Raw genomic sequence first — 26,466 nt, forward strand, 5'->3', positions numbered from 1 at the left:
CAGCAAGCAAAACAGGAGCACAATTTTCACAAAAATGGAAGAGTGCCACTAGATTCATCCCCAAAATACGGCAGGTCAGTCAGTGCTGAGTTCTGCATGGCCATCATTAGCTGCTACCAGGATCTACGTTAAAACTCCTGTGACTGCCATGGGGAGCTTGAGGAGAACATTATCAAAAGGACTCCAGTCTCATTAAAAATAAGTGCCGTGTGGTATTCTAAGGATGGAATTTATGTTTTAATGTTAGCCACCTAACATTACAGGTCCAATTGCAGACCACCATTCAAATTCTCTCTAGCCAATCCAGAGAGTGAGGAATCTCTGCAGGGTGATTTGTAGAATCATAGAATGGTTTGGGTTGGAAGGGACCTTAAAGACCATCTGGTTCCAACCCTGCTGCCATGGGCAGGGACACCTTCCACCAGACCAGGTTGCTCAGAGCTCCATCCAGCCTGGCCTTGAACACTGCCAGGGAGCGGGCAGCCACAGCTTCTCTGGGCAGCCTGGGCCAGCATTTCACCACCCTCATAGTAAAGAATTTCTTCCTTATATCTAGTCTAAATCTATCCTGCTTCAGCTTAAAGCCATTACCCCGTTCTATCACTCCATGCCCTTGTAGAAAGTCCCTCTCCATCCTTCCTGTAGGCCCCTTCAGGTACTGGAAGACTGCAGAAAGGTCTCCCTGCAGCCTTCTCTTCTCCAGGCTGAACAGCCCCAACTCTTTGAGCCTAAAATGCGTGCCTGAGATCAGTGAGATGATTATTCTTCAAGAGTGCCTGTTTCTTTCAGTGATGACAGAGAACACTAAGCAACTACCTAAGATTTGATGCAGCCTGAGATAGCTTTCATGTGGTTAAAATTAAGGAAAACGAATTCAAAGTCAGGAGTCTAAAGAGATGTAGGACTCTGCTGTGGACGAGTCAATTGTAATACTGACCTACAGCCTCTAAATCATTTGGAAAACTGTTGCCTTTTTACTGACCATCTGAATATCTCAGCTGTACAAAAAAGGAGGATAAAATAATTTTAAAAAAACCTAAAAAACAAATAAAATCATAGAGGCTTTTTCCAGGGAAGAGGTTCAATCCTTCTCTTTTTTCCCCTTTGTGAGTTACTAGTAAAATAAGACAAGGCTTTGGCAAGACCTCACTGGTTGAAAAGCTGTTCAACACATGCACGAAATGAAACCTGTTTGACCGTCCCTGCCTATCACAAACATAAACACAGAGACAGAGATGATTCACTTAAATGACTTCAACTTGACTTGTAATATCTTGACACATTTCACTGGGGAGGGTATAACTTACACAGCTCTTAAAAAGTAAGTTTAAAAAAAGGACACAGCAATGACTGTGGACTGAAGATTTATTAGAAAGATTCCCTAACCATCTCTTGGAAGTCAAATTTCCACGTTCTGTGCAAACTCAGTGAGAAATTGCCTTCTTGACATGATGCTCATTTATCTCCCCTCACTCTGTTCTTTGAGGGCTCCCTTTGCATCGTTTGTTGGGTAGTATGAGGCCGATTTAAAAATTTCTACATTTGTGCTGTTGCCAGAGCCCACAGTGATTTAGTGAATCAGGCATGCATCATTCATGTTTGTTCCCTCTTTTCACTGCATATGATTTTAAGGAGAAATAAAAGGCAAGAGGGAGCCAAGGGTACATCTTGCCTCAGTAAATGCTCTTCAGGAAGGGCCCTTTCTGTTGATGGATCAGGTTATGAGAATTTGAGCTTGACTCAGTAATATTTAACATATGTATTTTTATCTGTGTTCAGAAAAAAAAGGCTGTAGTTGTAGCATACTTACTTGTGACATTTTATTCTCAACATACAGGATGTAACAAATTGTTGGTAAAGGACTTCCATGTAAGCAAAGCTCTAACTATTCATCATTGTATATAACAGAAGCATGAAGATATTTGAACAGGCAAATACTTCTGTATATTGCTAACAGCATTTCTAAGTCAGTAGTCTAGCATTCAGAGTTTAAATAATTACCCTAACTGAGAAGTTGGAAAAAAGCTTGTCTAGATTTTGTCCCATACTCCCTTCCAACACCCCATTATACTCTGATAAAAACTTGGTTTGTGATTGCAGTTCCAGAACATTTTCAATCAGCTCTTAGACTTCATAGATGAGAACTGTATCAGGGCTTCCTTTGCCTTTCTGTATCTGGTGAACTGAGCACCAGGTAGTTTTGTTCTCTTTGGACCTTTGTGAAGGAAACTTAAAAATTGAAATCTTAAATTTTCTAAGCAGTCATTAAATATTCAGTCACAGTCTCCAGGCAGGTGTTTGTCTTGGCTGTTGTGGCAAAAATTCTCTGGTGTGGTAGAGAAGAGCGTGGTGTTCTTTGCTAATGCCAATTACGTGCTATTCTCATTCAAAGGTGGGGACCTTACGATTTATCTACCCTCTTTGCCCAGAGCTTCTTTAACTTTCTGCTTCAGCTAAAGGAGCATCTTTCAACAATGCCCATAAACAACTTCTGCTTTCAAATTCGTGCTTCTACTTGATAGCAAAGATAGGTGACTGTATCCTACAGGTGTCTCTACCTGAACAGTTGGTGTGACAGCTAGGACGGTTCAGTGTATCAGAATTATGAGAGGCATACTGCTGGGGATAAATACAGACTATGCAGAAGAATAACATATGGACTGCACATATAAACCAATACACCAGTATCTGTACAATTAAAATTAACAAGTCTATAGTGCAGATCCCAAAAGATGTGATTTAAACACCTAAAAATGGAAATCACCTACCAACACTTTGGAGGAGGCTGTGAAGGTGATGTTCATCAACACGAGAGACATGTCAAGAACTAGGCAGACTGTGCCATCCTGTGGGCAGGGGCTGGGAAATCTTTTCCACGCAGTTCTGCTAGCGAACCTCAATTTTCTTGACCTTTTAAATACTTCACTCTGGCCTCTTGTACAAAGCTGCCAATAGTACCAGTCTACATGGTACTTCCTAGTAGTGAAAGGATAGAGTGTTAACACACAGTATCCTTTAACTCCCACTTTGTAGTCATTCAATAATACTTCTATCTTGGTAAGAAATTGAACCCTTTGAAAAATACAGGCCTGGTTTTATTCCCTAACTAATGGACTGCAGACAGTTATGACCTGCGTACATTCATGATTACACACTTCTAACATTACACTAGAAACAGATTTGAGAGCAGCATGGCATCTCCCATAGTTTATTGTCATTTCTCACCAGAATAAAGGTTCAACAGATCCCAGAGACAGAAGCATGACTCAAGGAGGTACTTAAAATGTTTGCAATTTGGGGTCTCTGGTGGGTGCTTGTATCTTTCCCGAGGAGATGAGCACGAAGGTCCAGGTAAGTGTATGTTGAGCTGTGTATATATATATGTACACATATGCACTTGTTCACGTAAGTGGGGAGAAATTCAGTTGAAAAAAGCGTAGACGTCTACTCTATTTGAAATATTTTAGGATTTTGTCAGGTTATGGCAATAAGACTTCGAGGGAAGAGCATTTCTGGGGATAGGCCACGGGAGGCCTCGTGGAGTATTGTACAATATCTACAATGGGACTGAAGACCTATGTTTAACTAACTGAAACCTAGATACAGCGTGTGGCACAGAGCTGTTGGCAGGAAATGAAAAGGGCAGAGACAGGGGAAGTAGAAAAGGAATGAGGGAACCGGATACCTTGGGATGTCTGGGGATCTGTCACTGACATTGGCAACAGGTATCTGTTCATCCCTAATCTTGTTTCCACATGGTTTTATGCTTCCACTTATAGAAGGGACTAAAAGAGCAAAATCAGGACAGATGACAACAAGCTAAGGCTAATAAAAAAAATCGAGAGGGAAGAAGAGGGCAAGTTTAGCATGGCAGGTGGTGCTGATTCCCCCTCAAAGCTAGTGCATTGCATGAGCCTGATATCATCTTTACACTTTCAGGCTGTCTGTCTATCTGTGCTATCAAATAAGACATAGCTTAATGCACAGCCTGCAATGAAGGGAGTAGATTAGGCCTCTGGAGATGATGAGTAACAAGTTAAAATTAAACTTCTTTTCAGCTGGGCTGCAGTGACCTATTTATACAATTTCTTTCTTGCTAGCTAGCTTTTTTTAATGTTACAAGATGTACCTGGCCTCTCTCATCTCTCTCTAAACTGTCTCCCTGATGTCCTGATCACTCTCTGATCTATTTCTCTATCTGCTGGGTGGATGCTAATATGACATATCCAACCTCTAAAACAAACCATTTATTTTGAAACTTGGCTATGTCAGAGTATTTGATGCGTCAAACATTAAAAATGAACGCATATTTGGATATTGGGTACATCATGTCTTGATATTAAATTATCTCCTGAAAGGTGGATTGATTTTTAAACTGGCAGGATATATGTATTGCCTCCTTGAATCTCTAGCTAGACACGAGGGGAGACTAGGAAAGGTTCTCTATGAAGCAGAGACGGAATTGCTCAAGGGGTATGAGTGTTTTCTTTATATTAATAAATTCTTTCTTTATGCTTAAGGAAAGAGATTCTGTCATTTTCTTCCATTATTATGTGACAATAATACATTAATCTTCTATGAGAGATACTTATCCTAGAGATAATATTTAATTAATGTGCAAGGAAGGAAGCTTAAGTGAAAAAGGTACTTTAAAAATCATATATATTTAATAACATTGGCATAGATATTTCAAAGTCCTTTTTTTCTTTTTGATATCTGGGCCATTTGCATACACACACGCTGAAGCCTAACACTGTCAGTTTCAGAAGAAAAAATGACAAACTGAGATATACTTTTAGAAAGATAGATTGAGTGTCCATTCATGGTTAGGACTGTAATTTTTTCTGCTTGAACTTTTCCTGCCACTTTTCACAGATGTAACACATAGGAAAAAACATCACACAATTCCTTGCAATGCTCTAGATTCAAACCAGAAGACAGGGAATCCTTCCTCTTACAGGACAACTCCTGTTCAGTGTCTTACTTGGAAGCTTGTGGGTCTGCATGTAGAAGCCTATGGGTCTGCATCTGGCTGGTTATCACTATGAAAGCTGCATGAATACAACTCAGTTGTTGGCTTACTATCAAATGAGTTAATCAAGCATCTCTGCAATCTTCTCCTCTTTATATGAATACTGCTTGGGGAAGACATTTTTTCATTTTCAAAATTTTCACAAGATACTGCTAAAACATTTGGACTTCTCATTCTTTCAGATTTCGAAACAAATACTGGCTGTACTGCAAACAGGGTAGACCCAAATTTCCTCTCCTCACCTGTATCTCTAAGACACTGACATATAGATGTCAAGACTGCAACCCAACAAGAAAGTCAACGGCCTTCATTTGTATATGAAGACTTATGACTTCTAAGAAATTCCACACCTTTCCAAAGCAACAGCAGTGCTTTAGCAGTGCGTCAAGGACTTAAATTATTTATAATTTTACATTAACTTCCACTTTTGACAGAATGATCTGGATTTTTCCCCCTCTGCCCAAATAGCCCTTCTTGGTTTTCTTTTTTCTGATATCAATGCCAGTTGAGCAGAAAGTAAATTTCCCACACTGGAAAAAAGCATTTGATGTATACAGGATAACTTAGATAAAATCTGAATAAAATTAAACACTGTGTTACACATTGAGCTATAATCTGGTTTTATTCAGAAATGATGAGGCATATCTGGAAAGATAACTCAGTCAAACTCTCAGATTTGGTCCACTATTTCCTCGGCTCACCTATGGCCTTCCTATACTCCAATGTGCAGGGCATTCCCTCGTAAGAAACTCTGGACAGTCTGAAGGAGAAATCCCAAATGAGGAATAGTCTTAGATTCCACTCTAATGTGAATTTCTCATACAGCAGGATTTTCATCATTTCTGGTTGGACAATGAAGTGGCCTCAAATTGTTCTCAACTTTGTCAACTCCTGAAGGCACGCAGTGATGCAATATTCCTGAGCGTGACACTGCTTGGGAAACATCAGCAATATAAAAAGCACATTTCTTGGCACCACCTACACTCATCAACTCTGTCTACTGCTTTGTTTATGTCATCTTAAAGAATTTTCAGTAAACTTAGAAGAACTTCTGCCTTTGGCTTCAAGTTCTGTGATCTGATTCCCAGGAATCTAAATGGCTACCTAATGCTCCTGGATGAAAGCTAAAACTGCCAAGTTCAGTCTTCCAGGATAATAATGGTCAAACCTTCTCTGTGTACAGCAGAGTTTGTTTTCAGGGGAAGGTCAAGGACTTGGAATAATTCCAACAGTAGCTGAGGAACAGTCCTGGTTTTATCACCTCTGGCTTCACCACATTCTGCTGCAAAAGCCAAGTACATTTCTGTTATCTGCCTTTCTCTAATGCAAATACAAGCAATACGCATCTCTAAGAAATGCCTTCATAAAGATTTTTAAATCCAGATGAAAACAAAACCTTAAAACGAAAGAGAAACAAACAAAAAAATTCCTAACAAAGGCAGACAAACCCAAATGCCCTTATCAAACATGAGACTCTATTCTAAAAGCTTCTCCTGGGAGGATGGGAAATTTGTGACAGTCACTAGTCATGTTTCTTAACGCGTTAATGGAAGGTGATAAGATATGATGATAAGGAGAGCAGTGTAAGAACCTCCACAGAGCAGAAAGATTTCATTGACTGTGATGTGTGTCACCGGCGATAACAATGAAAATTTGCCATGCTTATAACCACCTCACGATGCTAAGATGAACAGATTATAGAAGTGGTAAGTGCTTCTTTTAGTTACTAGCCAGCTTTCACGAAAATGGTAGGTAAGCTGAACTAGTACTTAGTTTGGTTTTCTCCTCCATGCAAAAGCAAATAAGGTGGCAATGACAAAGGGACAGGTATGTCCTGTATTTCTGACTTGAAATAATTAATTTAGATTAGTGAATAACATTTTCAAAAGTACCTAAATGCTTCAGGCTTTTAAGGCTCTCTTCAAAGTATATTTACTCCACATAATACAGCATGCTATCAAGACCCCAGAGCTAGTAACTAATGAGCTAGATCCTATGTCACCTTGTTGAGAAGCAGAATTAATTAGCACAGCCATAACACCACACTGCCAAGGTTTTTTGGCTTCTGAGATCTGTGCTAGTACGGTACTGTCTGAGACATATAAACGTACTGTCTCTTTGGAGTTTGCTTGTGATGCTCCACTACAGTACGCAGACATGCCTTCAAGCACTAAGACTCATAACACTGACTGAAGGAAACTCAGGCTCCTACAGGTGTGTAAGCTGCTTTTGAAAGTAAGACTTCGGCACCTCTGAAAAAATCTGCATCAGAAATACAGTAGCTTGGCAGACATCCAGGCAAGAGGCTACAAATCTGAAGTGTGAAGCTCAAAGTAAGATTTGTTGTAAGCTAGATGAAATAAATCTTGGAGGACTTTCTGGATAGCTGCTGATCATTTTCACACTGAAAGAGATTCCAATACACATTTATCCTTTCCTTGGTATCTGACACATCACTTCAGTTGCAATCATGTATAGCTCCTGTATGAGTTTTTCAGTAAGGAAAAGTTTCATGTTTTGTCTCAAATAACAGTGTTCCCCTTGCAGTTCCTACTTGCAACAAATACTATTTAACATATCCGCCCTTGTCCTGGTAGTTTTTGGAGTCTCCTCTGCTAGAGGCTTGACTTCAGCTCATCAGCTAGTCTTGAACTACTCCTTCTCCTGGAGCTTTGGAGGAAAGCGATGGTGCTTTGACTTTAAGGCCAGCCTCTTTGTACAAGCAGGTTGTGAGTTGGTCATATTGCATTTTTGCAATGGTTGGTTCTTTGGATAATTAATATGGCTTTCTATGATGGTGTAACAACAAGGGTGGACAAGGGAAAACCTATGGATGTCATCTACCTGGATTTTTGTAAAGCCTTTGACACGGTCCCCCACAACTTCCTTCTCTCTAAATTGGAGAGCCATGGATTTGATGGGTGGACTGTTCAGTGGATAATGAATTGGTTGGATGGTCGAGCCAAAGGGTAGTGGTCAACGGCTCAATGTCCAGATGGAGACCAGTGATGAGTGGAGTCCCTCAGGGGTCCGTACTGGGACAGGTGCTGTTCAATATATTTATCAATGACATGGACAGCGACATCGAGTGTACCCTCAGCAAGTTTGCAGATGACACCAAGCTGAGTGGTACGGTCGAGACACCAGAAGGACGGGATGCCATCCAGAGGGACCTGGACAAGCTGGAGAGGTGGGCCTGTGTGAACCTCATGAGGTTCAACAAGGCCAAGTGCAAGGTCCTACACCTGGGTCGGGGTAATCCCTGGTATCAATACAGGCTGGGGGATGAAAGGATCGAGAGCAGCTCTGCTGAGAGGGACTTGGGGGTACTGACAGACAGAAGGCTGGACATGAGCCGGCAATGTGCGCTGGCAGCCCAGAGGGCCAACCGTGTCCTGGGCTGCATCAGGAGAAGCGTGGCCAGCAGGTCGAGAGAGGTGATTCTGCCCCTCTACTCTGCTCTGGTGAGACCTCACCTGGAGTCCTGCGCCCAGCTCTGGAGCCCTCAGCACAAGAAGGACATGGAACTGTTGGAGTGGGTCCAAAGGAGGGCTACAAAAATGATTCGAGGGCTGGAGCACCTCTCCTATGAGGACAGGCTGAGGGAGTTGGGCTTGTTCAGCCTGGAGAAGAGAAGGCTGCGGGGAGACCTGATTGCAGCCTTTCAGCACTTAAAGGGAGCCTATAGGAAAGAGGGGGACAATCTTTGTAGTAGAGACAGCAGTGACAGGAAGAGGGGTAATGGTTTTAAACTGAAACAGGGGAGGTTTAGGCTGGATATAAGGAAGAAATTCTTTACAATGAGGGTGGTGAAACACTGGAACGGGTTGCCCAGAGAGGTAGTGGAGGCCCCATCCCTGGAAACATTCAAGACCAGGTTGGACAGGGCTCTGAGCAACCTGATCTAGTTAGTGGTGTCCCTGCTCGCTGCAGGGGGGTTGGACTAGATGACCTCTAGGGGTCCCTTCCAACCCAAAACTTTCTATGATTCTAATTTCTGAATCTTTTATACCCTGCCCTTTTTTTTATCCTGTGAGAAAGTTAAGATTCCCCTTGTTAAATATGGCGGCACCACAACGGTTCTGAACTTCTTCTTGTTATGAGAGGCTAATCAAATATCAATTTCTGTGTTGCAGATGGTAACTGTTTGAAATTTCACCACTGTTCTAAAAAATGTGAATATGGATCTCACAATTGTTCACAGTTGTAGATATCCAAAATTTATCAATGATCACTGCCTAAAACAGGCAGAACAGATTAGCTGGGTCTTGTTTTGTTACAATTAGCCTCACTCTCTGCCCCTGTCTGTTTCAATGAAACTACCAATCTGCACGACCTTAGAGTCTGGTCCATACATTTTTACATTTACGCCACTGTGGCTAAAACTGAGGTTAGATAAATAGCATAGTAAAATAAAAACACAGTCAGCAAAAGTATGTTAAAAGAATTATTTGTCTTTTGATTCAAATTCACATGGGAGGTAATTAAACAAATAGCCTGCTCAATGTTTAGCTCTGAGGAGAGGAAACCAATGGAAAAAAGAAATCTTCCCTTACAACTGACCTTTTCTCATAATATGTGCCCTTTTCCTCCTGCAAACAGTAGAAATAAATGTATTCAGTCCAGCGAAACTATGAGGGGGGGAACAGAGAGTCAGACTCCACCCAGAAGAAATTCAATATATTAATATGAAGGTCTGTCAAAACAAATTCTCCTGGCAAAGGGTTTTCCAAGGAATGTTCTTAAATGCTAGTATTATTTGATTATTATAATCCCTCCCTCTACCCTCTCCCTCAAAATGTGCCTCTTTCATTATCTTATGCTTGTAATGAAACTTCCTTAATATCTACCGTTCTGATACTACCGACTCAGATTTCTGTCACTCAGCCCTGCAAAGACGTTATTTAAACAATTATTGTTCAGAGTTTTGTGAACGCTGTTGGACATTGAGAGGGCTCAAACATCAGTGGCTAGCACGTATTACAGCGGCATAGCTGAAACAGATGTAGCAATGATAACGATTGTTAAGAGAAAAGGCTAATGGGCATTGCACACCCGGAGAACAGTGTGAACTGCACATATTGAGAAGGTCTTTGAGGGGTGTTCATGTGTTACACGGCTTTGGGCCTCCTGGAACTTCTGCGAAAGTTGGGAAAAAAACCCACAAACCAATAAGCAACCAACATCCTCTTTTTAAGTCCCACGAGGAGGCTCACCTTGCATTCCCATCGATAGCTGCCAATTTCACTGGTTAGTGTAAAAAAAACCACCTAGGTCACACACCAGTCTCAACGTACCTTCTTGAAGATGACTACTAATTTGACAGTGCTAACTTTGTACTTAGACCTGCAGCTGTCAAGAGTTTCTTGCATGTGTGATTCAGGAGAACTGAAAGTTTTATCAGCAAATTTGCATATACATGCTCATTTGCTCATCATAGCGTTGTCTACCAGCAAGAGAAAGGAGGAACAATTGTAAAGTTGAACAAGATGGTAAAAAAAGTGCAATGTATTAGTCCCTTTGGTTGTATCTATACACAAAATTGTACTGTTGTCACCAAATATGTACTTCAGTGATTTAACAGAAACAGCCTAAATCCCTTTAAAGATGTACATGTCAATATTAAAATATCTTATTTCTATTTAGCTGAAACCTGCTCATAATCAGCTAAATAGAAATTTAAACAAAAAGTTAATAAATAAATAAACAAAATGGACTCTCCACTATTTTTTTCTCTCACTTGTTTAACTAAACTGCATTAAAGTTAGACTTAAAAAGTGTATTTGCTCTTCGAGAGGAGATAGCCCCAACTGAATATCATCAGAATAGAAAGAAAATGCTACAGTCACCTTTTTCCGCAACATTCTGTTACTAGCTCACTCTCCAAAAGAAGGCAATGGCCTTGTCTATGGGAATGGTGTGGTCCTAGCACAGTGGCCTATCATACATACCCAGACTGTGGCCTTGGCCACTTTAACTAAGACAACTGCTACACTTAAAATTATAAACTCAGTTTGCAAGTAATTCTTACCATGACAGAAAAAAGTAGTTACCGAAAATGGTGAAAATAGCAGCACCTCCATGTACACGTGTAACAGTTGGGAGCACAACAATTCCCTTCTGAATGAAAGATACTTCAGTGCTTTCCAAGCCAGTCCACAATGAGGACAATGCTATTCTAAAAAATTGTATTCCCTGTTTTTATTACACATGACTTATTACATTGTACTGTACAGTGTGTGGTGACAAGAAATTCCCTGCTTATTTAATTGTGATCCTTCAACGAATTTGAAAGGGAGCGCTTTATTTCCATTTCTTTAATTTACTAGTTCTTTAGCTGACGATTTTATTAACCCTTGTATTTGAGAACTGATGCTTAACAAAAAAGAAGATGAAAAAAAGGCCTTTGGCAGTATTGTGAAGGCCTGGAACTGAATAATGCACTTTAATAATGAGGGATAGAGCTATGGCTTTTGCTGATGGCTGTGACCGGCTCTGTGACCTGATTATGTCGCAGAGTGTCAGCAGCTGAGACACTACAAAAGGGAGTGCATCCCATCAAATCTATCTCCATTGTAATCACTCTCACTGCTGAGAGGCTTGTTAGGAGCAGGGAATCCATCAGGCCTCATTAGCACCATTTACCATCAAGAAGCTCAAAGATCAAACGTGTACCCTCTCATCAGAATAATGAGAACCAAAGTACTCCTATTATCTAATTGGATCAACAATGCTTCTCTCTCTATTTAGTTTCCTGAGCTACCTGTGGACTACAGCTCTCAAAAATTAGTTATTTTTTGTTAATTGCCAGGGTGGAGCTGTGCTCAAGGTTTTTCATATACAGAAGGTTTTCACATCTAAAGAGCAAGCCATTGGCTCAATGAAGCCCATGTTCCTCCAAGGGCATTCTTGCATCATACTGATGCCATGCCAATTCAATCCACTGTTCAATTAAAGTATGTACTGTACAATTACACCATACTTACTTAGGTTTTCCCATTAACCTACCAGGAAGTAGAATGTATTGTCCTCTTTAACCAGAAGACAGTTCATAATGCCAACTCTTATCACGCTACTTTTCTACTCTTCATGGTAAAATTTTGCAATTGCTGAATGTGGATGTATTAGTCTCCTATTAGGCAACTGCCATCTTACCAAAAAAGAAACGAAACTTGCTCAGTACCTGTAGCTAAAATGTATTTGATCCTGTTGAAGTCAAGGGACTTCTACGAATGCAACTGATGACAGTTAAACACTATGTCTTAGCCAAGTAGGAAGCTGGCCTGCAGGGATCACTTACAGAAACCAGAAGCACCAACCTTGCTTCCATATTTCTGCAGCTCACTCCTTACAAAGACAAAGAAAACAGCCAAAATACACATCTCCTGTACTTATGAGACACAGTAAAACCCACTGAAAACTAATATTCTCTTTCATTTATAATAACAGTGAAAAATAGATATGTCTGGTTGTTACATCTCTGCAGAATCCAAGTGCAGCAATGGCACTAGGATCCTACTATAGGATCCTATTATGGATATACTAAGGACAGGCTGAAGCCGAGCAGGTAGACAGCTTCTCTTTGAAATCAGTGTATCTACTGACAGGGTGGAATCTAGCAGTTCTGCTACCCTCGCCTTTAAATTTAAGATATGAAAGCCCAGTCCTGCAAATGCCTGGAAAGTGCTGAGGGCAAACAGAATGTAAACAGTGTTATATGGGCCAATAGCTCTTCATAATATGCCTCTGAAAACGAAAATTAGATTTAGAGTTCTCTACCTGTGCCATATCAAATTAATCAGGTGATGTAATCATATTATTCCAATGGATTAGATCTCTTTGCTGCAGTGGTCTTGGGGAGCTCTGGTATTATGGTTCATATTGCCATCCAAAGCAAAAAAAAAAAAAAAAATCATACCACAATTTTGAATTCAGTAATTAAATTAATAACAAATATGCTATATAAATTATTGTTAATATATATAATTTTGTTACTGTGATTGTATGAACTCCTACACTTTTGGGAATTAAGGCCATGCCTTATGTCATTCAAAAGATCATTTCCCTGAATTTGCCATAGGATCCTGGAGCTGACCTATAGCTTAATATCTCCAGGGATTACTGATCACCATAGATTTAGCTAGACAGATGGACATTTACAAGCCCTGAATTTCTATAACAGAAGCAGCATATAATTACAAAGATTGCACATACAAACAGTCTGGTAAGTCACCCAGCCTTATATTTGCAGGAGTGAATTTTGGGTGTCACACTTGTGATTCTTTGCAAGGGGCAATTTTCAAAGGGCAGATTCTTAACATACGTTGGAAATCTGGCTCCATAACGACTGTAAGCAGGTAACTGAGAAATGGAGTAGCCCAAATTACTATTCACTTACGCTCCCAATTTTGAAGAAACTTACCTTTCAGTTCTTGTTTAGTTGCTACAATTTTATTACTTTGCAGGGAATGTACTTTAATTTCTGGAATGTAGCTTAATTACACTGAATAGTCCTGTTTTGTAGACAGATAGCGTCAGAAGTGTGCTCTAAGCAATATGGGTTTATGGTGAATATTATAAAAATGGGTGTTATATTGCACACTTATTATCAATATTTATCTATATTGTAGCGAGGTCTGCAGTACTGATTATAAACTAAGGAACATCAGCAAAAACCAGTAATAAAAAGACAGCCCTTATTTAAAAGAGCTAGGCAAACAGATTCTGTAATTTTATCCAACAATGGGGAAGATTCTTCCTTTCTCTTCTCTTTCTCTACAACCTGTGGAATTATTGGACTTTACGTGTGGAATAAACAAGACTCAGCCTGAGGGAATCTACAGTTTCATTCAGTGATATCTTCACAGCAGTATTTTTTTTTAAACTTGCAATGAATGGCCACACTTTGCTTATGTTTCCTGTGGAGGACATGTAATAGGAAAAAACTAGTCTGGGTTTGTATCTTCAGCTCTTACAATGAACGTCTTTGGTGCCAAGTGCCTCACGTGAGTGGCGACTGTGAACCATTTCTGGAGCACAGATAGAAACAAGCAGGCTTCTAGGCTGGAGCTGATCTGACTATGAGTTATAGGTATTATAACCAACTTTTCTTCCAAACCAATACCCCATCCCTCCAGAAATCTTAATAGGCTTTTGAGAGCCTCCATTTAAAGCTGGCTGCATAAAATGATCCTTTGATGAAAAGGGATTGAAACAAGGGTTAAAGTAGACATTGAAAGGTTATTGTAGAGGGCACATTGTTCATACAATCCTCCTTTAATATGTGTGGTGTGCACCTGCGATAAGATGATTCATTAGATAAGGCCTCACTTTGACAAGCTCCATCGTTCAACCCTCGGGGTAGTGATGGAACAATTCTGCACCCACCCAGTAAATATAACAAGGTCAGCATTTTTTTTTCCTGGGACTTGGAGGGTGATAGTGAAGCTCAGGATGCATCTTTGTTTATGTGTTATGTTAAAAAAGAACATAAAGAGGGGTCCTATACAGTGTGATCTTTTATTTTTAATGGGCCAAAATAAAAAAATGTTCCAATTAAATTACATGGCGATAGAAAATTACCAGGAAAAAACCTGCTCTTCATGTTTTTTCCTCCCCATAGTAAACAGTAAGAGTAGAAACTGAACTTCAGATTCACGTATGATTGAAGCTGCATCATTTCAATAAATGTTTACCAAGGTCTAACATTCATATAAGCAGTATGGATATCCCCATACGCCCAATTTGTAGCATTTAGAATAATGACATTCAAATTACTCAGTTACCAGGTCCTGTCACAAGTTATATTGACAGAATTGTTGCAGTGCCTTTATGTGAAACAAGTAGTTGTGTTAATTTTAGTCCTAGTAAATGCAATAAAGAATGACAATGACCACAATCTGAACGCTACTTCAGCATGCTGCATCAATTGAATTATTTATATATATATGGATTCAGATGCATATCTTTCTGCATCATATTAAGAATGAAACTGAAATGGTTTGCAACAAATAAACAGCTCCCAAATGCAGACAATGCACAATCTCTCTCTCAGACACACCATAAACATCGTTCAAGCTTCTGCTTGGAAAGTTTTCTTTACAGAAAAAGTTTATCCCAAATTTGCATCGCAGGCTGGCAGATTAATTACAAATTGCTTAACTTAGTTAATCAGCAAATGAGTAACCCACTGAGTTAAATCCATCTCAGATACTACATTACAATTTGTGTTCCTTTACTTAAAACATTTAATACCTTTTTAGAAAAGAAGTAATACAGAAATGCTAAAATTTGTAAAAAAAGTGTAGTCTTAGTGGTACAGTAGCACTTCAATATAGTCTGTTATTAGGCATGTATAAGAGGAAGAAGACAGCTGGAATGTTTGTTAAGAATCACAGGGTTGCTGGACTTTTAAAATACCATATTATTGCACAATTGTGATCTTTTCAAAAGGTTGAATTAAAATAAAACAAACCCTAAGCCTGTTCTGGCTTGAAAATACTTTCTGACAGCACTTAACTTCCCCCCAGTTCCCCGACTTTCCATTTCTTACCTTGTCTGCCAAATCAATATTTATTTATGTTCAATATGTGCACTTTTAAATTGCTGTCATACAAGCGGAACTCATTTTTGTCCCAAGATCAGCCTGCCATCAGAATTCACTGTTTGCTCCATCTTCTACTCACCTGTCCTTGTGCATTAGTGACGAGCTGACCTGTGACCCCCTGAAGACTGGAGAGGGCATTGCCGAAGGCCTGGGAGCTTGCTATTGAGCCCATGGCTGCTGCTGCTGCTGCTGCAGCTGCTGCTGCTTGACTTGCTAGTGGATTATTAACCAGCTGAAAAAAGAAAGAAAAGATCGTGGTAAAACCCCCAATAAACACAGAAACACGGAGTGCTAACTGGATAACAGAAAAGTGATTGTGCTAACGTGGGTAAAAAAATTGTCTACTCCAAGAGCTTGAGCAGTTTTGAGAGGTTCTTATTTCTGAGGCTTTGGTGTCTTTGACAAGGAATGGTTTTAAAAAAGCCAGAGGAAATTCCATGTTAATATTGAAGAATAAAACTATTTTTTTTACCCTTTATTCTTTTTTTTTGTTAGTTATGCTTGATGTGTTTCTTTAGGTTTAATGTGCTGCAGGTGTAGCAGCTTAATCCTGCTGTAAACAGCAATCAGTGAAAGATTAGCATTTGATTTGGAGTGGGATATTTACTTGGGGATATTCATAACAGAGACTATTTTACTAATGACATCACAAATGAGAAAAACCTGCAGATCATTTTAATTTACATCATTAAAGGATTTGTCTCAACATCTAAATAAATCACAGCAGAGGACTCAACCCTGTAATTAAGTTCAGTAGAAATCAACTAAAAATTCAAAATTATTTTGCAAAATATGATACTAAGCAACTTACTGGTTCTCTACTGCAAACGATTAATTGCAGGACTCATAAATTTTCAGGCAGTGAGTTGTACTGCCCACTTCAGTGGGTTCTACCTGGGTGCTCCATATAAAGCATTGAGCACAGTCATGGCTTTCACCTCAGGAGACTGTGAGGGTCCCACAGAGGAACACTCCTATCAACACTTCAGTTCATCAAACACACAAAATGTGTGTTCCTCTGTCAGAATCAAATGTCCTCTGGGAGACGGCTTGTTCACTGCATTATTGTGAAGTTTATATTTTCTCATCTTTTTCTAAGAGTGGACAAAATTTGAACCTAGCACACAGGGATGACAGTAAAAAAACCAACAAAATATAAAAATGCTGGGAACCATCATCACTGGGACAACTGTCCTGAGAACACTCAAACAAACTGAGCTCAACAGGCTGAAAATATGTTTTAGAGTGGGTTTGCCCCCTAAGAATCACAGAGTGGTCGGGGTTGGAAGGGACCTCTGTGGATCATCTAGTCCAAGCCCCCTGCCAAAGCAGGGTCACCTGGAATCCCTGCATTTTAGCAGAGCTTGCAACATGCATATTAACAGGGTAAAATAGCTACAAGTTTGAGGAAGAAAAAAGTCTGGGGACAGCAAAGACATTTTTTCTTAGGCTGAGGTGAAAATGCTGAAGGTAACTCACAGAAGCTTAATGTTTGAGCTGAAATTAGTAGGAGTTCTAAGTCCTTAGATGACGAATAAATTATCAATCCTATAGAAATGGAGAGCCACAGACACCAGTGAGGGATGTATTCCACAGACAGGCTCTGCTTCAAAACAGGTTATAAAAAATTAATCAGTGATTAGTAGATGTTTTAAGCACGTTACAGATATGAGTAGTGTGTATGTTATAGATGTTTAGAAGCCCATCAGTAGAAGATGTCAGATATGGTTATAATCTATGCTTGTAAGAAACCTACTTGTCTGCTGGATGTTGCAAAATCTACAACAATTGATTGGTCATACATTAAAACATCTATTAATCATTCATTAGCCCTTCATGAAGTATTTATAAATGGAACCTTGATATAAAGTGTTGCCTAAAGGGGTGCCTTGGGCACATCCAATCCCTCTAGAAATTGTAAAGTAAATAACTAAATAAAGATTACTAACAATGCTGGACAGAAAGGATGATGTCGGAGAAAATATTTTGGTTTGTAAAAAATTGCTATGTGAATCTCCAAAACCAGTCTGTGGCATCCCATGGCAAGCAAAGCAGGCAGGAATAAAACACAAAGGGGCAAACTGCAATGACTGCTTGATTAGCAGTCCTGATGAGCTGTGAAGAGAGTGGAGATGGGCACAACCACCAAGGCCAAGCTCAGTCCCTGAAGGCACAGTGCAAGCGACTCTACGGACTGCACTAGGTGTGAACCCAATCTAGTTGCATCCGCTCCTCAGGGCCTGGGGTGGTGGTGTCTGAGCATGGCAGTATACTGGCAGCTAACAGTACAGATAAACTTCAGTTTTCCCCTCAAAACAGTGATGTTTCTTTATTGTCCAGATCAGAAGCTGGTAAACTTGGACCAGGTTGCCCAGAGAAGCTGTGGCTGCCCACTCCCTGGCAGTATTCAAGGCCAGGTTGGATGGGGTTCTGAGCAACCTGGTCTAGTGGAAGGTGTCCCTGCTCAGGGGGGTTGGAACCAGATGATCTTCAAGGTCCCTTCCAACCCAAACCATTCTATGATTCAATGATTCTATAAACCCCGCCTTTCTCCATGGCACTTCATGGGCAGCACTGCGACTTGGAGTAACTCCCCTGTAGCTGTAAATACCTGGAGAAGAAAGGGAAAGCAGCAGAAGACTTTCAGAAAAGGCCTTCTACAATCTTACTAGGAACGCATGAATTACTGCACCTACAGCATCTGACTGCAGGTATAAACGATAACCTTTGCACGGCTACCTGACATCAGCTAATAAACTACACTAGCTGCTATAGTTTATGGCTTCAGTTGCATGTAGGAACAGTGACTTGGGGAGCATAAGGAAGCTTGTGAACCTCAAAACTACAAAGGGTTAAAGCCTTCTAAAAATCAGACTATCACCTCCTAGAATCTTCTTTCCTTTTTTCTTGCTCCAGTTTTCAAAAACTGTACATTTTCAAATACAACAATAAAATTTAATTACAACAAACCCTGGAGACACTCAGGATTGCTTTTAGTTGCACCACAGAGATAAGCTACTTATTAAAAATGACGGCAGAGGCTACGATATGCATACGTACCCTGGGTAGTACCAGGTTCCAGGAAAAATCACAGTGAATGGGCCAGCTCGCAGGGTAAGAGACTTCCGAGTGCACATAAAAACATCCCTATCTATTTATAAGCCTGATTAAAAATGAGAAGAATGCATTTTTCTTTGAGTGCTTTGGGAAGCTGCTGACTGCAAGTTAAAACCGACCCCTTTTATATCATGTGGGATAAAGTGGGGATGGAGAAGTACACCTCATTTCATTATGTCTGGACACCAAGGTAACTTCTAACACGTTAAATCTTGCTTTTATTTTAAAAATAAAATCTCTGACTTGAGAGGTTTATGCTATTTCTCAGTGCAGGTTAGATCCCTGAGAACACATTGGAAATACCAGAAATATATTATGAAAGATCCCACAAAGGGCTCTCTCTTTTTTTTTTTTTTTTTATTTAAATAATGATGTCATTTGGAAGGCTGAGACATTTGGAGCTGTCAATTCCAGTGCCCAAATTTCTGCTCCCACTCAAAACACCGGCCATAACAGCAATCTTAGTTTAAAGTGACAGGCCAGCCCTCTCAAGAATGCCTCCACTAATGACATGATTATATGGGGAAGCAAACTTCATGAGGAAGAATCTTGTAGTAACTGAGGAGCTTCAGTACATTTTTCTGACTTCCCAAAGCTGAACTTTTAAAGGAAAAGCATATGATAGTTGTTCTGCTCTAACTCAGTGTCAAGCAGGAGCCATTCCACTGCGGCAAACAGAACTCACACAAATAAAACCTGCAAAATGCCAGGGGATGAACGAGGCACTACTTACAAGATCCTAAAACTGTGACATGGAAAGTGAGAGTTTCTAGGGTTAAGAAATAGTCTTCAGATAGAACAATTTCAAGAAAAGTGTGGCAAAGTCAATGCTGCAAGCAGCTTTTGAGAGCCACAAATACTTTTTTCTTCCAAAGGAATACCCTCTTCCTCTCTTTTTTCCCCAAAGCTAACTTAGTATCTCAGTAAGCTTGCTGCGAGAAACTGTTCAAGCATTCAAGTATAGTTGAACACAAGATTGGATTTGATAGCCTACACAGTAATTTTACTTTTCTCTGTAAAGGGCGTATCCTATTGAACTATCATTCCCCTGGTCTGGAAGTCAAAGAGCCAATTCTACTTGTTACAACATCACTCGTTCAACAGACATGAAGAAAAAACCCAAATTATTTGACTAATGAAAAGCCAAGACATTTCAGGATGCCAGAGCATCATATGAAAAAAGAGGCCTGTAACCTGAAAGGTAAGGTCGATTTATGTAGTGCCAGTACAAGAATAAAGTTAGATTTTGATGCTTTCTGAAGGACTTATGGGAGAGGCTGAGAGTGACGACATGCTATCTGAATGCAGCAGTGGAGAATGGAGGGACACATTGCGGGGTAACAGCAGGCGTAACTCCATTTTACGAAAGAGTATCAGTGTTTTTCAGGAAGGCTGTTAAAAAAAAAAATCACATTTCTGGATATCTCCTAGAGATTAAATTAGTGTAGTAAAGCAGTAGATTTGATTAGGGACCAACAGATCCTCAGTCTCTTATGTTCTCAGGCAATCCTTTCTGTAGGGAGCATCACACTACCAGATCAGCTACCAATCAGCTGCTGAGAGTGTTTGCTTAAACCAATGCTTTTCAAGGGAAAACAGAAAAATCCTTTGATTTAAATTAACTCTAAAAGTTGAGAAGAATTCAGCAATTGTCCTCAATCAGAAACACATGACGTTTTCTATTCAGACTATATGAAAATGATCAGAGAAATTAATTTTATTAGCACAGCATTTGCTATTGTAGGAATTTTTAACTGAGAATCTATGTGAATTTTATCTGTGTTTAGATTATGAGAGAATTACACACTAAAATCTAGTTGGTTTTATTCCCATTTTTTTCACAGTGGCCGTGAGAAAGATTCTGGGTAGTAGTCATTTGGCTTTAAAGGGAAAAAGACTGTTTCAAACTGAGCACAGGTTTCTGAGGATTTTCTGGTACCTTCTTCGTTTTACTGTGACCAGCATTCTCATCTGCACAGGGTGTAGATGGGCAAGGTTTGGGTAGCCGGGTAGCTGCACAGGAGGGGGAAAAAAAGAGTGAACGCAGAGGGAACACCAAGGCCAGAGAAAGGAGGAGGACGTGCTCCACATCACAGCAGGTGTCCCCACTGTAGCCCTTGGAAGATGCCACACTGGAGCAGATGGGTATTCCCTGATGAGAACTGTGATCCGTGGAGAGCCCGCACAAGAGCAGGGGAGAAGTGTGAAGAGGAAAGAGCAGATGAGAGGAGCTGTTATGGACTGGACTGACCATACCCCTCCATCGCCCGAGCACCACTGCGGGAGGGTAGAGCAGTTAGGAGTGCAGGGGTGAAGTCTGGGAGAGGGGGGAGGAGTGTTGTTTTAATGTTTTTATTTTTGTTTCTCACTACCTGAATTTATTTTAATTGACAATAAATTAAAGTTAATTATCCTCAAGTTGAGTCTGTTTTGCCCGTGACAGTGATTGGTAAGGAATCTCTCTATCTTGACCCATGAGCTTTCTTCTCCTATTTTCTCCCCCACTCCACTGAGAGAGTGAGTGAGTGGCTGGGTGGGCATTCAGCTGTTTGCCAAAGCTAACCCACCACACCATCCCACGACAGTAACTGTAGACTGTATCTAACAACAACAACATGCACTGGAGAGAGTCCAGTGGAGGGCTACGAGGATGATGAGGGGACTGGAGCATCTGTCCTATGAGGAAAGGCTGAGGGAGCTGGGCTTGTTTAGCCTGAAGAAGAGAAGGCTGCGAGGGGACCTAATAAATGCTTACAAATATCTGAAGGGTGGGTGTCAGGAGGATGGGGCCAAACTCTTTTCAGTGGTGCCCAGTGACAGGACAAGGGGCAATGGGCACAAACTGAAGCAGAGGAAGTTCCAGCTGAACATGAGGAAGAACTTCTTCCCTCTGAGGGTGACGAAGCCCTGGCACAGGCTGCCCAGGGAGGCTGTGGAGTCTCCTTCTCCGGAGATATTCAAGACCCGCCTGGACAGGGTCCTGTGCAGCCTGCTGTAGGAGATCCTGCTTCGGCAGGGGGGTCGGACTAGATGACCCACAGAGGTCCCTTCCAACCCCGACCATTCTGTGATTCTGTGTCTTCAATACCTTGAAGACACAGAAGCAGAGCATTCCAACCTAGATACCCATAGGTTTAGTTTCTAAACATGAACGAATTGATGTAGAAGTACAGTTTCCCTGTAAGTCTCTAGTAGCTCTTCTGGCAAATTCTTTACATAGTATTACTGCTCATATACCTAAACATCTTCAATATGCATATATACCTTCTACCACTTGATAGACCTGCCCTGAATCTCAAAATCCCTGAAGAAATTTTAAGAAAGACACTGAAAAGACTGCTTCAACTTCATCATGGGAGAGCACCTAGATACCACAGTGGTGAGCGCCAAATAAATGTGTGTAATAACCACCAATAAGAAGAGCACTTAGCATTTATATAGAATTTTGCAGCCAAATTTTTCAGCTGTGGGTGCCTGAGCTCTGCTGGCTTAATTTATTTTTAGGGTCTTAAGCAAAAATAAGTTAAATTTGCAAGAAACTTGTGAACATGCAGATCCCAAGAAAACCAAGAGAGAATACACAGGTAACATAAAAGAAGTTAATTTTATCCAGAAAGATACTACCATCAAACATTTTGGAAACTCTGTGTGTTTTAGACATCAGTAAGAGATATTTTTTATTTTTTTTTTATTTTGACCCTCCCCTCCCTTCTTTTAAGTTTACGTAATAGGATAATTACAACATTAAACTTTTATAAATGAACAGCAGGGTAAAATGTCTAATAAAATGGCTGTCATAGAGCCTAATCATACATAGCTCTTTGAAAACAGGCCCCAGCAGGCAAATGTTTGAAGCAAATCCCAAATTATTAAAAAAAAAATCTGTCAACATTTGTGTTTTGTACAGTGCTGGGATGTGACCGGCCTATAAACTACACAATGTTGTTACAATATCCAGACCCATTCAGTAATGTCTGATTATTTCCAAACTGCACAGGTCTATATTTGCAAATGGCTGCAGATGGTAAGAGTTCCAAAGAGGCTGCTTAGACAGACATTTTAGTTTATGCACATATATCAGATATTTATGTGCAGAATACAGTGTGGAGACAAGGATACTAGAATATCTGAAAGCCCCGACTTGCCAGGGACACTTGAAATATCTGGTTCTCACAGACACTTAATCTGCTCATTATATACATTTATTGTGGCTGAGCTATTTGCTGTCTAAATCTATGCTGAATTTTCTATCAGGAATAAGTACTGATAGTGGTATCACTGATGCGACATGACTTGATTCAATGCAAAGTGACGCGACCTGAGGTGATGGGAAGCACACAGTGCTCATGTATGCCTTGATATGACACGGATAGGGGAGGATGCACAAAATTTCTCACAATATCTTTGTCAACAAGGTGCTGCTGGTCAAATTGGAACCAGTCTAAAAACCTATGATAGCAATTTACAAAATTAAAAAAGGGTTATTTTTAATAGAGTCATGGCAAAGCAATAATGAGCAGACATCATTCCGAGCTCTCTAGGACCAAACTACTGGAGGCATGAATAATGAAGAACACATTAGGGCACAGGCAAGGAGTGAGTGGAAACCACCCGAGCCATTTTCGTTTCTGCTCTGTTAGTGACAGATAGAAAAGAGAAGAAAGGAAACTAGAGAAAAGGGATCCTGCTTGGGTATAATCCTACAAGATAAACTAAATCAAAGTCCTAAGCATATCTGAGGCTGAGTCTTATATGTTTACCAAAAATAAGAGTGAATGTATTAAAAATATTTAATATATTTAAATATAAATAACTACAAAGAGTAGCTGACTGACTCCTTTAGCAGCAGGTTAGTACTTCAGAGACTACCCACAGACTCTAGTCCTGTGGGTTCCTGGCTGTCCACATTTATAACTTACACTTATGAAATGTTCCAGATTTGTATAAGCTGGCACACACTGTTCCAGATTTTGATTAAACAGAGCCATCTTGGTTCAGTCTGGTTAGTTATCTTTATGTTTTTGCAGTCTTTAAAATATCTATAACTGTTTATTTTATGCATGATGTAAACACACTGTAAACAAACTACCTCACCTAACTAGATGAAATTTTGCATTTCTACTAACCATAAATTGTATTGGTGCTCATAAAAGAGGAAAGAGTACTGAGAAAATAATCTGAATTCTCTAATGTTCTGAATTAGTTCCCATTTGTGGCAAGAATGAAAGCAAAGAGCATCTCCTAAACTTTCTGAAAGGAGATGCAACTCAGCTCATTTCAGGTTGATTAGTTCCTTGGTTCCTGTGTTCGTCTATTTTAGAATGATTCATCTGGCTTCTGAAAGATGCTTTCCACACAAGAAAAATGGTTACTTCAGGGCTCCCTTGCTGCTAAAAAAATGAACTCTTATCAAAAGGAAATTGCCATCTGTCTTCTCGGATAAGAGCCCAGCACTTGGGTCTCAGTGATCTAGCCTCTGTAGGAAGTGTGTCAACCGTGAGACACACAAAATTACTCTCCTTAATCTAAAACATTTATTTGCCTTTAATTTGAATGTGTGAATGGCATGTGCACATGTAAATATGACAATTTGCATATATAAATGTTAAAATGCAATGTGAGGTCACACCGTGATGATATGACACTTCATGTTAGAGACTTGAGAAAATATTTCTGAGTCTTGTTTTACAGTACAACATGCAACCTTAGTATACATGCCTGGAACTGTTTATTCAAATATTCATATTAAAAATCAGACATTTAGGTATAGACCCTCTCTTTTGCCCTTTGAAGAATAAATCCTATTTAATACTTAGGGACACATTGCTGACTGAGAACATATATAAGGCTTCTTCAAAAGTTCGAAGCTAGCTGCTCTGCAAAGAGACTCATTTTTGAAGCTGGAAATACATCTGGATACTTTCATTTATTTGTAATGTAATAGCACCACCAAATAGGTCTGCTTCCATGTAAGCTAAGTGCTTACATTCACAGAACCATCAAGGTTGGAAAAGACCTCTAAGATCATCAAGTCCAGCCGTCAACCCAACACCACCATGCCTGCTAAACCATGTCCTGAAGTGCCACATCTACACGTTTTTCAAACACCTCCAGGGATGGTGACTCCACCACTTCCCTGGGCAGCCTGTTCCAATGCCTGACCACTCTTCCAGTAAAGCAATTTTTCCTAATATCCAATCTAAACCTCCCCTGACACAACTCGAGGCCATTTCTTCTCGTTCCATTGCTAGTTACCTGGGAGAAGAGACCAACACCCACCTCACTACACTGAAGTCTCATTATCTTGAATGGGAACAAAATCAGATCTAAAACTGAAACTGTGGAATATTTTTCTTTTCACTGCTTTCAGCTCCAAGCTTGACCTTACTAGATGCACCAATCTGATACAAAACTGAAGAATGATACAAATGACTTCTGAGTGCAGTGAAAAGATCACTGGCAAAGATACAGATCAGTCCAAAATCCAAATCTGGTTCTGAATCCAGGTGTCTGAAAAGCTGGAAGGATTTAATGCTTTGTGGTTATGCCAGTTCTTCCCAAAGTCAAAATGACATAAAACCCACAACTGATACCTTGTGCTTGAGAAGTTCTCTCTCTATTTTCCAGGTGTCATGAAGAATATAAGAGATATCAAATCAGCTGAGACACTGATTTTTAATTAGACATTTGAGTTTTGCTGAAATCTCAGTATACAAAGTGAGATTTGAGAAGTGCGAACAAAGTTCAAGGAAGCATTTAGTTTGAAAATCTTGACGTCAAAACCACACTTCTAATGAAATAAATGGAAGGGGTGAGTGATAGCCACTAAACCCAGAAACCTGAGTGAAAGTCTGTGTGAGGGGAGAGAGCATGCAAAAAAGGATGCTGGGGGTCCCTATCAGGATACTGTTAACATTTTCCCTGGGGCACTGTTTTGTTACTTTAGTACAGTTCTGAGTCACTGGGAATGTGACTTTGTTCAACTGCCTGCTGTCTGTGTGTCAATGGGGAGGCTGCTGCTGCTACTCCTTTTCTAAAGATAGAGCAATGAACACTTAAGAGCCTGCACTCCCCCTCCTTGCTCCAGCCCTGTGTGAGCATATTGCGTCTCAGATGGTAGCCACCTCCTGCCACATTTGCATTTGGAAGGCTTAATTTGACTGTAAACGTATAACAAGTCACTAGCTAACACAGGACTGACTACAGCACTTTAAAGCCACTGTTCATACACACACACCCCCGCTATTCTGTTTTTCACCAGCAGTCCTGCTCTGTACATAAAGCTACGTATCAACTGGCAACAACTGTGTATTTACCACGCCAAAAATTGTGACCTCAGCGCCGCTCCTAGAGGAAAGGCAGAAGGGTTAACAGTGTAACGCAGCCACATACGTAGCGTTTCCACAGAGAATCCTCTCTCCTCCCAGGCACTTCCATCCCCTTCGGTGTCAGTGAGAAATCTGCTCCCAGAAATGAGCTGCAAGTCCTGCCCCAGCCGTGGCACTGCCAGAGCATCAGCTAGGCGATTCCAGGTTTAAGTTTGTTAATGTTCTGCTGAGACATGTAAAGAACATTGACCAGCTATTTAAAATTTACTCACTGCCATGAAAGATATTTTTATTTTTAGTCCTTTGTTTTTTTCTTTTTTTTATAATCCATCCATGTCCCACCTTTCCCGTGACTCCTCCCTAGGTTTTTTTCGGGGGTGGGT

General features: G+C 40.3%; 1 protein-coding gene across 1 annotated transcript in view; it reads right to left on the bottom strand.

The window, feature by feature from the left end:
• Positions 1-26,466, bottom strand: part of POU6F2 (POU class 6 homeobox 2) — a 318,779-nt gene that overhangs the window by 42,672 nt on the left and 249,641 nt on the right. The window contains exon 6 of the mRNA XM_009943048.2: positions 15,718-15,870. Coding sequence (XP_009941350.2) covers positions 15,718-15,870 — 153 coding nt within the window. The remainder of the gene's footprint in view (positions 1-15,717; positions 15,871-26,466) is intronic.

Source organism: Opisthocomus hoazin, chromosome 4, assembly GCF_030867145.1.
Source record: "Opisthocomus hoazin isolate bOpiHoa1 chromosome 4, bOpiHoa1.hap1, whole genome shotgun sequence".
Lineage (NCBI taxonomy): Eukaryota > Metazoa > Chordata > Aves > Opisthocomiformes > Opisthocomidae > Opisthocomus > Opisthocomus hoazin.